At 40.7% G+C, this 13,224-nt stretch overlaps 1 protein-coding gene across 11 annotated transcripts in view; it reads right to left on the bottom strand.

Moving 5' to 3' along the window:
- Positions 1-13,224, bottom strand: part of RUFY3 (RUN and FYVE domain containing 3) — a 58,427-nt gene that overhangs the window by 29,779 nt on the left and 15,424 nt on the right. The window contains exon 2 of one of the 11 annotated variants that reach the window (XM_075039234.1): positions 6,326-6,379. The exons of the other annotated variants lie outside the window; for them this stretch is intronic. Within the exon in view, the coding sequence (XP_074895335.1) occupies positions 6,326-6,379 (54 nt within the window). The remainder of the gene's footprint in view (positions 1-6,325; positions 6,380-13,224) is intronic. 11 annotated transcript variants of the gene reach the window in all.

The following is a 13,224-nucleotide window of genomic DNA, read 5'->3' as shown; positions in this document are numbered from 1 at the left end:
TCAAAATATGTGAAGTGTCCCACTGCACAGAATCACTAGAAGAGGCTGAACTAGCAGACAAGTGAGGAAGACTATTGAAGACCACCAGAGAAGCTTGAAGACCACCAAAGACCTCGAGCGCGTCTGCACCAAGGACATTTTCATATATTAATGAGTTCATGGAATTCGGATGAATATGTTAATTACTTTCAGGAGAAAAATCATGAATACGTATACCCATTTTGTATACAATCACAACTGTTGAAAGAACTGGTATGCACGATAGGTGGAGCGATCCCCCGTGCACCCAGCGCTGCAATAAAGAACGCCTGCTTTCTAAAACTCCAAAGTTGAGTCTTAGAGAGTTTCTGAAGTACCGACGTACAGTAACAGTTTTGGCAACCTAGATGGGACCCTGCTCCTGAACCTCAACGGATCCGGGAAGGCGTCTGATGGAGAAGGGGAGCGTACGGACCGCACTAAGCAATGCCAGCTGGAATTGCCGTCAATTGACGGCCACGGGTTTAGCTGCGCTCCAGGCCACATCAGCTGCCAGACAAATGCCTTCTTGTTCAGGAAAGCGGCAAACAAGTCCACTTCTTCCTGTGCCTCCACCCAATCTTCTGCTGTTGAGGGACAAAGTCATCAACCCCCCCTTAGAGTTTTGTTTTACTAAATGTACACTCTTCAAGCACTGATTGTCTTGGCTCATATCTTACAAAAACGCTGAGATTAGGCATTCACAATTTCTTTTCATAGTTCAGAAAACTTCAAAGTACTCACTTAGGAATGCAATTCTTACAGCAACATGGGATTGGAGAAAGATTTAATTTAGTGGGTGATTTTTATTGCCTTTGCAGAACTACTACTATTTTAAGCTGATAGATTTGGCGTGTACATTGAGCAGATTACCTGTTTGGGGATCTGCAATCCATTTCATGATTTGCCATGTAGCTAACAGTTAGTCACCATTACTAGGAATGCAGACTCAGGGAAAAATAAGTCATACAAAATACTACACGATTGCAAAAACTAATTTTTATACATGCAATTACAAAAGCTTCTGTATATTTTCTTCTGTCTACTTCTGCATAAAACTAATGAACAACACCTCTGACAGCATCCATCGCAGTTGCCATTTAAGAGTATACAAACATCACTATAGCATTTGCTTCTACCATAGACAACTACTGTCACATAATTGTGCTTTCCTCCGGTACCATGATTCAAGATCCACTCAGAACAAGGTTATCTGGTTAAAAACCATCGACCCGCTCCCTCAGTCCTCCTGGTAGCACAACTCCATCTACGGTATATCCGTGCTTCTGAGCAAGACAGATAAACCAGCAGAAATCACTAGTAGGTTTGAATTATCTGAGGCAATTTTTATATGTACCCTCAAAAGAGTATGGTGCTGTGGTAAAAGAAACAAATAGACTTTTTTTTTTTTTTTTAATTTAAATACATTCTGAAGTTTAGGTTGAACACGATCGTTTGCCTGGCCAGGTTTGAAAGAGAAACTCCTATGCATATGCACACTGTGCATACTGATCCCAGTAGTGAGATCAGACCCTTTAGAAAAGCTGAGTGTTTGCCTCCTGAATACATCTAAAAGTTTTAAGACTTGACTGAAACCTTGTTAATAAGCACAGCTTCTTTTTCTCCTTCCCTATCAGGGGAATAGCAATATAGAGGAAGATACAGAGACCTCCTCTCCTCTCTAATCGAGATGTTTCCTCGCAGCGGCGTGCCCCAGGCAACAAAGCACCGCCGCAGTACGGAGCATCCTGCGCCTGCAGCCCGAGCAGCTCACTGATCCGATCAGTAGCACGGCAGGCGTCCAAAGTGACTCTGCTTAGGTGGCAAATCAATTGCTAATGCAAAATTAAAGAAACTGTACGAGACAACTACATGGAAAATGTTACTTTGGCTACGGTCATTAGCTAGTTTGGATTGTGGTAGAGTGCAAGGACACTGCTCAGAATTAGGGTCCTACTCCATTACGCACTCATAGGAAACCATACACATTTCTTAAGTGTACCGAGAGCTGCTGCCTCACGTAGACCTATACTGAGGTCAAGGGTACGCTTTTTGAGGCAAGGCACACGGTTTTTCACCAGTCGGAGAGGTCTGTGACTTCTGTGTGTCAACTAGGGTCAATACTACCCTAATTAAAAAAGACAAACACAAGCAAACAAGAATAACAGCGGGGCACATGAAACATGTTCAAGACAAGTAGATTCTTTCAACGCTTAAGAGCCAATGAGCATCTGAGCTCATGAAAGCACTAAGGAAAAAAGAAAAAGTAGTCCTATGCTTTCATTTAAGACTAAAATGTGCAGTCACAGTCTAAAGAACTGAAAAATGCTTTCATGACATCAACTAAAGGTTTCTGCTTCGTTAGTCTGTTGTGAACGATGGTGCTCTGCATATGCAGCTCATCTAAGATTCTCATCGTGCAAACCAATTAACTATTATATAGTATGAAACTGGATAAAATCCCAAAGATGTATTCCAAAAATTAAATCCTCAGTAATTTATACCATTTTTATATGCGCTGCAACATATAGACCTTTAAAACCGAGTCTAAAAGAGCAGGGTAAGCAAGCAAAGACAACTTTTACACAGTAAGACTATCCAGCTGGCTTTAAGTCAACCCAGACACTTTCTGCTTTGACAAGTCTGACCCTGATGTGCAATTGTAATTCTCAGTTTGAGTCAGTACCTTCTCCAACTTTCTCTTTCTGCCTCTAACTGCAAAAATTCTACCTGTGTTTTACTATACATGCCTTGTCATAAACCTTAAAAGGTTAAATATTGGCCCTTAAACTTTGCCTTTCCACGTGGTTTGGATCTCAATGGAAGTAATCTTAAATTCTCAAGACACTTTGCTATTTAATATTGTAGCTTCTACAGAATAGATGTGTTTTCTAACCAGCAACATCGCACCTGGGATTTAAGTGGTCATGACTGAACTGGACTTGCATCACACTAGAATGACAGTGTTAAATAATCAGCTATTCTGACTGCCTCCTTAAAACACTCAACTCCCAGGTTTCTAAAGAGGTAAAAGTGTGCCATAATCATTGACATGCTAACAGCATGAAAAGCAAAAGGTTCTCGAAAAGCTTCCATGAAGGCATTTTCAAAAGCATCCAAGAATCTCAAGAATTCTGTAATTTGTTTAAAAGGTAAAGTATGTACCTAGGAACCTAAAAGTCAAGGAAAAAGTCAATGCAATACTGGATCTCAAAGGGTTAAGCTGCAACTGTGACCTAAGTACTTATCACCTGGTGACAATAAATTTTATCATTCCTCATACCAAATTTTGCTTAAAGAATTAAGAAGAAACTAAAATAAAGCTATAACTTTGATCAAATGCAGGGAGTCATGAAACACTGTACACATGAATAAATCTGCTCAAAGTAATGCCAATTAATTAGTATTTCAGCAAGGCTCCCCATGTACTGAACCCATCTTAAATCAAGAATACAAACTTAAAGCAATCTGAAATTTAGAAAGGCTGCTTCTGTGTATGGAACAGAAAAGGCATCTTGCACACAGTTCATAATGTATTCAGATTAACTGAGATACGTTAATTGTGAAACACTTGCCTTCAAAACCAACCAGCCAGCTATCCATAGCGCACTGAGTTTCAGTTAAGCAAATTCACATTAGGAAGGACATTAGTTCCAGCTGCTCAGATTATGAAATCATGAACACATGTATAATTTCAAATAAACGTGGAAAGCAAATCCCTAGCTGTATTAAGGACTTTCATGATTTAAACTGGAGTTCAACATCATAATGTATTTTTTAAGCTGCTTCTATTTCCTGACATTCCCTTACAGTGAAATGCCTCACCTGCCTTCCAGCAAGGCAGGCCCCTGACTACCACCTCAAGGATGAGGTGATACACATTTTGCATGTCATGCAAACGCTCTCTTAAAGGTAAGAAGTGATGAAAATAAGTGACATGGCTATTCACAAGTGAAAAGCAGAAGCACGTCTGTTTCTACAGAAATGTGTCTTATTCCACTAATTTTTTGCTTCTATATTCAAAATTCAACCTGTCTACTCTGAGTGCCTGGGGATAAACTGGAAAGCAGCTGGACTAAAGCCACCTTACAAAAATGAAATTGGATTTCCTAAGAGAAGAAACATTTTCACAGAGAGTTTAAAAGGTTGCTTCATTTGTTCTCGGTATTATGTCTTTCATGTTGACTTTTGAGGGGGAAAGCACACTCCATGTCAAGCATCCATCCGTCTCTGATCCATCGCTGAGAGCAGTTTCCTGCACACAGCAGGCATGTAAGAGTTTCAGAAAAAACCAGAACAGGGTGGTGGTCATGGGAAACAATGATACAAGTGCAAACAGACAAGACACACATTTCAAATGTATCCCACCCCAACAAAATAAATGCAAAAAATCTGTTCAATGTTTTTTTTTTGGGGGGGGGGGGGGAGAAAGTCCCAAACCCTTTTTTCCTTAAAGACCGCCTTGGATATGCCTTCGACCAGAGCTGCTGGGGAAGCAGAATTAGCTGTTGTACCAGGAGAGCACATGTCCGGCGGCTCACGAGAAGGCTGCTGTGTTTACGAGGCCACCAGGCAGAAGCCCAGGCACATAACCAAGCACAACAGTTAAGAAAGGCACAATCCACCGAGGATGACCAGTAAGAAATCGGTGTAGTTAATGCATCAAAACTGATTTTTGTGCACAACACACCCTCTTTAAAAAGATTTATACCATCTGAGTTCCCAAATATAAATAAAAAAAACATTTCGCTATGTCATGGTTGATTTTGCTTTTTTCTTCTCCCAGAAACCTTCTTAAAACTATTTGCACTGGAAGGTTTTTCCTAAGTGAGTCCCAAACCTAGCTGCATTACTTTGCCATCCTTAACTATCAGTTATTATTCTACTAATAATCCCAACTATATGTTTTAAGACATAGGTATCCTTCACGGTGTTGCTCATGCTTTACCCTCTATTTATAACCCTGAGTCCATAACATAAACCCACTTCACCGAGTTTCACGTCTAAATTGCCTCTCTGTGCTACAAAGAAACAAATGCAGCTTTTGGTTAACATCCTACTGGTACGAATTAGACCAAAAGTGAATAAAACACTGGTAAGAATACAACCACCACGGGATCTGCAATCTGCAACACCTTTGAAAACATTCGATGCACAAATTGGCAAAAGGAGGTGAAATGCACCTGCTGACCTTACTCCTTTGGGATTACCAATATGAGAATAACAGGACTTAGGCTCCTAAATCTTCTAGATATCAACCACCCTAGCTTTAGCTTCAAATTTGACATTGCCATTTTAAAAGAATTTGGCTTGTATAGATAAATACCCCTAACCATCCTTCCCCACTAAAATCTAAATTCTTCTTAATGATGAACACTTAAAACTTCTCAGCCACAAAAGGTAAATTCCCTTCTTCTTCCCTTGCTTCCAAAAGGTATATTAGCCTTTTGTGTTGCAAACACTTTCACATCCCAAGCATGAACAGTTGTAGTCATCAAATTAAAAATTTACTTGAGTGCATGCTGAATTGGGGATTCAACTATTTCATGCTTGCACCATTTTTAAGAATCAAGTCAGAAGCACTACAAAAAAAGTTTCTTATTTATTACTTCACAAATTTTAATCAAAATTTGCAATACAAGTTTTAGAGTCGCTTTTGCAAAGTCTCAAATTGATACATAGAAATACTTCAGAAAATCTGAAGCTTCAGAGTGATTTCTGAACTTTTTTTTTTTTAAATTTAGCTTCCATATATAGCTGCGACCTTTTAAGTTGTGTTTATATCAGGAAAATAACTGCCACAGAAAGCATTTAATGTAAGTAAACTAGCCCCTTGTCGATTTGCTTTTTCTACCTCCATCTGAAGTCAAACTACCCCAAAATTGTTGAAACACTTTTTTGAACATCATTGTATGCACATATTTTCAAAAGAGAGATCAATAAGAATTTAGAAACCCAAACTGATCACACGGAACCCATGAAGGGGCTGATAAAATTTACAAGGAAAGCCTTCACAATACTCATTTTACATTTAAATTGATACAATTGCAAGAGCAATACATACACTGGAGTGATCAAAGGCATTTTCTTTAACACACTAACAGCAGAAAGCAAACATGCGCACAGAGTGCAACTAGTACAGCGTGTTCTGGCTGCGAACCTGGTTCAACCAGACAAGCACGTTCAGAAAGCCACAGCTATTGGCACTGGAAAGAAAAACTGTGTTTTGCACTCAGGCTCAAAATAATAAGGCAAAAGCCAATCATTAGTGGAAATAATAGCTGAAAGATGTTGGTGTGGCACGCACCTTCAGTATCATCACGCAATTGCTCCACCACATCTGTCAAATCCTCCCAAGAGTCTTTGCAAACAGCAAAAAGAAAGGAAAAGAAAGAAAATGTCATGCAAGCCATGATCTAAAGGAAAGATTTAAAATCAAGGTATAAGAAAAGGATAACTGAAAGGGAGATTTGCATAATACAAGACTTAATTCATAGTGGCAAGAGATTTGCAAGTCAAAAGGGTTTATTAGTCTGCACAAAGCAATACAGCAAAGCGTTTTTTTTCCTGGAGAGTCAAATTAAGGTAGGCTTCACTAAAGCTTTAGAAGCTTTGTTTCTTTCTGCATTAAGACAAGCAACACGTTTGTAAAGCACATCCTAAAAAGGAAAGCATTGTTTTGTTTGTAAGATCAAAGTACTAAAGTTCTGGTATTTATGCAATGTCAGCATTTGCTTCAATTTCCTCCTACCCAGCCCCAAAAAGAACCCCCCAACAGGGAAATACAGCCACACATGAAAAGCAAGCACGTTTCAGGACAAGAACATATTGAAGACATTTTAAATAAGGTTAAACAGAGCTTAAACTCCGTTACGACCATCACCCCAAACGAAAAAAATCTTGCAGAGGTGATCCAGCTGGGCTTGGGCACAGGTCACAGGTTTTATGTCGTCATTCTGATGATGATTCACTAAGGCCTCGATGAGGAAAACACCTCTATCTCCTTGCCAGGAGCCCACAGATGGCTGACAGGCACGGGGAGGAGGTCTGCATTCGGGGAGAGGAGCAGGCAGGACAAGGAAAACTTGTTTCAGCGCACCCACTAATTCCCTGGTTCCAAACCCAGAAAAGAAAGCCAGACGAAGCCCCGGAGGGTCTGAACCCTGCAGGATTTTCAGGTCCCTACTTACATGCCCGCTCTCCCCAGGACTAACTTGCAATCGGTGGAATGTCCGACACACAAAAAAGGCTCTGCTCTGCTCCCCTTTACGGGCCAACCGCACCGAAGTCCTGAGCAAAGTACACACACGCTACCGGGACCTCCTCCCTCCCACGGAAAAACCATGGCCAGCCTCCTCCTGCTGTAGGAGCCAGCGCTGGCTAGCAGGCAGCATATTCAGTCACTGCGTTTGAAGACACACACACACAGAAAAAAAAAGTTAAGTACCAGTACGACTAAGAATTCGACTGATCGCTAAAAGCCTCCTATGCTGAAATACTGCTGACCAACAGTCTTCTCATCCTTTGAAACCGTTTTATTCACATAGCTGATTTTTAGTGGTCACTTTTCTTCGTAAACCAGAAGCTCCCTTCTTCCCCTACGGCTAAGCATTACTGCAATACTGAGAACAGCAGAAAAACCACCATTCCTTGGGTCCTGCCCACGTGCCCAGGTTGAAGTGATCAACCGCTTGCCATTCAGCAGGAATTTCTCCTCTCCTTGTCAGGGGTGAAGAGGGAGGGAGGGACAACAAGCACCATCAGGTTCACCTACCTCTGCTTGCTAGGAGCAACAGGGAGTTTTGCTTGAGAAATTCCCTGCTACTGCAAGAACGAAGCCCTGGTGATGCTCCCCCCGCCACCAGCTTCCCCCACATGCTACGCGTCGGGCTTCTGGTCTTTTATTACAGGTGTCACAGCTTTCTGTAGGTGCAGGAGACTTTTTGTAGCTCGCAGTGCAGTGACGGACCGACATGTCTCTGCTGCTTTCCTGGACCCTATTGCACTCTTACCTCGGAGTGCTACGAATTGGACTCTGACTCATGGGTCACCTTCACCCCTTTTTTTTTTTTTTTTAAGGACTTAAAATGCAGACGTTAGTATGATTGAGAAATTCAGTATTTGTAGAAAATGCTTTGTGTAACAACACTACATAAACAAGCTAAGACAGCTAGTATTTTCTAGCTGCATTTCTAGCATTTCTGAGAACGAATGAGAACCTAGCTGCACACACAATGATTTAACAGCAGTTTTCATCACCTGCAAAGATCAGAACCAGATTCTGATCAACACGGAATCCTTATCTGCACACTGAGATTGAAGCCAGACATTATCACTGAATAGTCTGTTATCTAATGCCAAGGGTTTGGGTTTTTTCCTTAATATAAACAGTGAACATCATCTCATAACCAAAAAAAGACTTACAATTTGATTGGCAACAGGGACAGAGAAAATTGCCAGGCTTCCCTTCATCTTTCACATGACATCTCTCACTGATTTTGTCACTTCAAACTCCTCCCTACATGTACCACATGGACTCCAATGATTTAAGAGCTCTCTACCCCTCTGAGCCTCTTTCCTTGCTCAGCTCCAGATCCAAAAAACACCCAAGACCTCCAGCCTACTATGACAGCTGTTAACAGCAGGTAGTGAGGCTTATACACAGAACAGGTTTTGCTTTCTTATCACTTTGACTTCTTATTTTTTTTTTAAATCAACTTAGGAAATCACTTTACTGTATTAGGTCAGCACAGTGCAAGCAGTCCAGTACCCCACCTCACATACCATCTGGGCTATGTTTCAGAGAAAGGTGCGAGAAACCTCACACAACTGAGGAGGCTCTGTCTGGACAATTGCTACCTGCTTGATTGTAAAGCATTAAGGCTTTTTTTTTCTTTTTTTTTTTTAACCCTTAGCAAGCGATTCACGTAAAGCTTACAAACAAACGTCCAGTGGAGTCACAAGTATTCTCCTCTATTATATCCCTACAGGAAATAATCCTATCCTCTTTCTAGAAAGAAATGCCTGCAAGAATTGCATGAATTTATATTGGCACAAAGGTACCATGGGATTTGTACAAGTTTAGAGACAAAAGCACACATTCTATTAGCACTTTCTTTCATATTTCCGTTTGCTTTTTCATGCATCTAACTGCGGTTTGCATACATTTCATTTCTTGGTTTTCATTTTAGAGTTTTCCCCACATGTCTGGAATTTCCACCAAACAACAGTGGGGGAAAAAACCTTAAGACACACACACCAAACAAACAACAACAACAAAAAAAAATCACAAAAACCTGCAATTTGGCATTTTCCATGCTCTTTATCATTGTACACCTAAGACAAACTCAATACTCTTGATTATTATGGAAAAATATTAAAGCTTGTAACACATGCATATCAAGTGTAGGAAACAGGATGACCAAGACTTTTAAGTCTTCATAAAACGATTACCTCATTCCAACTGGATTCCCAGGAAGATTAGTATTATGGATTATCCCACTGGAATAAATACAGAAGCAGGTTCTTTACGAAGGAACTGGAGTACTTACTATCACTAACATATTAGTCATGAAAATCCCATCCGTTATTTTAACTATGAAGTTTTTGAAAGTTACTCTCTTCTCCGCTTCACTGACACAGCAACAGTGTTCTCAACTGGTTTGCCTACAAAAAAAACAGTCCGGCAGCAGCATGGGATTCAGTTTGGGCCGATTTACCCAGTTTAGCACTGGGGCAAGAAACCTCTGACAGCCTCAGCAAAGGGACTTCAGCTGCCGGGGAGCAGTGCACATTTAGGCACTCTTACTACCAGCCACAAAGTCTTTCAAATCGAATGGCAAATAAGGTTTACCAAGGCATGTGACCCTTTGCTAACAATTTAAAAAAGAAAATTAAAATACAAAACCATCTTAATGAGTAGGAATACTAATCTATATATATGAAGAAGCAGCTTCTCTGGTACAACTTTGCTCCCACTAGTAAGAACGCTTAAAAAGAGGTGCCGATTAATGAATAGTGTATGATTACATACACTAAGAAAACAAACAAAAACTTTCCCTCCTAACTTTATCTTACTGAATTTGCTCACATCTTAATTTTTGGCTTAGTATTTCTCACAGACAGAGGCAATACCTAACAGTTACATTGAAATTTGTAACAACTTGTGCAGGAGTAAAGGGTATTGCCAGTGGATACACTTCCCCATGCAAATTAAAGCTTTTAAAAATAAACCCTGGGAGAACATAACGGCATAAAAATTATTTCATGCTGCTATTAAACAGAATGAGTGCTTCATTATTATTTTTTTTTAAAGATTGAATTTATTAGCCTAAAATAAGGTTGGGAGTAGAAGCCTTTATGAATATTCCAAACTACCACCACACTTCTCCAACTCCCCTGCAGCTGTGTGCTGCAATAACAATGCTCCTACACCTCCTGGCAGCCCCCAACACGGTTGTGAAAAGGCTGAAGTCCAAAATCAACACGGCTAAGCAGTGAGTTGCCACACTGCTATACAGTGCTGAGAAAACATTCTACATGCAAAAGCCGAGTACACGAAGATTGTGGCTTCTCACGCTGTGGGCAGGACGGGGATAAAACCAGCATCCGATTCACATTATGGGGTTTTTCAATAGGTGTCTCATGAGCAGAAACCACCAAAGGTTCCCAAATATACAGCAGAAGTATCCCTGGGATATTTTAAATAAACCTGAACAAGCACCGAATGTGTGCCCTTTACGAGAAGTTCCCATAGTCCGGAGCTGCACGAAACCCTACGTATTCCCCTCAAATGCCAATACAGAACACATTCATAGAGAAATCAACTGCAATGAAGGTTATCACCTCAAACACAGCATCTTAACCTATTCCGGGCTACCACCTACAAGTAGACTCCCACGATATGCAGTAAGCCCAGCAGCAGAACTGCAAGTTCCCCAACACACACAGCTTCCTAGGCCAGCAGTTTTCTGTCCGCATCCTCTTTACTTTTATTTGTAAAATACTTTGTCAGTGCAACTAGGAGGCCGGAATGCTCCAAACTTCTCATATAGCTATAGCGTTTTGTCATGTGTAAAGACAGACGCTCAGAACAAAGCAATGAGTCCACACATCCTTTTTATAGTTTCCAAGCACAGTATGAGAATCAAGTTCCTCCAAAGACAGACTAAATAGGTCAGGAACTTTATTTTTTTTAAAGTACAGAAGTTCTTAACAAATGCATAAGGAGAAGCTGAGATGTCATTAAAATAACCAAAAAAACCCCACCAAAAACCAGAACCAATTTTGGGAAGTGAAAACTGAGCCTGACACAGAAAGTACACGGCCACGGTGAAATGTCAGTTATTTTGCTTCAGCTGCTGTGAAAGTCTTGGCACAACTCTGTTAGGTTTTGTACAGATGCTTACAGAAAACCTTAACTCTGTTGAAGAGTTATAAACAAACATAAACCGCAACAAGACCAGGGTCCCCATGTTCTGTTTACTGATAAGGAAAAGGGTTACTTTTTAAGCTTGCCCGCAACAGCAGTCAAGATAAATACTAAACACATCAGCAGCTGAACGCCAATACCAGGTAAGACAACTAGACTGCATTCAGTCAACGCACTTATGTTAAATCCCCTCTGCTCCTGCCTGGTAATTTGCCAAGACTGAAAAAAAGTTCTGAGGAAAGAAGAAGAAACAACTACCCATACATTCAAAATAAGACCTACAGAAGTGCTGACAAGTTAGTTAGGACTGAACAACAAATGCTGGAATCAGGATGATGATCAAATGAACCGAAGCAAACCAAACCACAACCAAAAATGCCAAGCAAAAAGGGTGGCTTTCTCCTAGCCTGCCTTTTTTACCCAGCATCTTTATCTAAGCCCTAATATTCAGAGCACTCCAGGAACTTCCTTTTTCCTCCAGAACGGGAAGAAAAGACCACTCCACCGTGCCTCATTACCATGCCTCAGAGTACCAGGAGTTATGGCAGCACTTCTCACGTGCACTCAAAGGCACTTTGAAATTTAACCGTAAGTGAAATTCTACAGCGACCATCAGTATAACCGTAACTGATAGCTCCCCTGTCAGTTATGCGTCATTATGCCCTAGAGAGAAAAAGTACTGCCCGTGTTCTAGAGAGGGATGCTAATGGAAGAAATGCTGACACGTGCTCTTTAGAAGGCTAATCATAGGATTATTTGTCTGATTTGAACTTTTAGTCTGCTGCTCTAACCACTTGCTGGTCTTTTTTGGGCCAAAGCATCCTACAACAGAAGTGAAAGTGAAAAGAGCTTACTGAGAAATACTGAATATGCATGACGAATTCCATTCACATAATTTTTTTTTTCCATTAAAGCTAGCACACTATCCTTCATTCTATGGACAAATATTACTTTTATCATTAAATTGAAACCTATAGTCACATTATTATATTCATTTAAATTGCATTATCTCACAGTTGTCATCTTATGAATGATAATACATTTAATAACAAATAATTGAAGTGGTCAAGAAAGAAAATTAAGTAGATGCTGTTGATATCATTTGCAAATCAGGTGGATCATGAAGTGTTGACAAAGGACCAACAAAGAGAGTTTCAGCATCACACTCAAACACCTTGCAATCCAAAAATCGAGGAAGCAACCAGACAGCCTGCAGCCTAGAACACCAGGAACAATATATGCAGAACTTTCAAAGTAGCTTAAGAAAAAACATTTTTAAAACCCCACTACATAAAAATCCCATCTCTAAATGTATATGTATAGAGAGCGAGCCTTGCATAAAGAATTAAAAAATCAGTCCATTCATTTCACCCTGCAACTTCTGTCTGGGAAAGCTGTTTTCAAAACAGGAAGGTTGGAGTAATGGATACCAAGAACGCTCAGCACACCCATTCTCCCATGCAAGTCCTGCTGAACCAACGCATGCCCGCCCGCCAGTCCCGGCTATACTTTCAGAGCAGGAAAACAAAAAGGAGAACACAGAGTGCTTCGGTGCTGCTGCTGCCGCCTTGGGGAACCGCCGCTCTCCTCTCTCACCTACAGCTGTACTTTGCTGACACCACTGACCTTGCTCCCTGCAGCAAATAGTTAGTTTTATCTATTTCCTCTGACCGCACCACGCACATCGACTCAATCCCCATGCTGCTATCCCACACCTACCTCCTTTGTTCTCTCAGTTAATGCATCCTTATCCAGCACCCAACTGCCCAGAACTG

This window comes from Buteo buteo, chromosome 1 (genome assembly GCF_964188355.1).
Source record: "Buteo buteo chromosome 1, bButBut1.hap1.1, whole genome shotgun sequence".
NCBI classification, from domain to species: Eukaryota; Metazoa; Chordata; class Aves; order Accipitriformes; family Accipitridae; genus Buteo; species Buteo buteo.
This window is presented reverse-complemented; position numbering and strand designations above follow the sequence as displayed.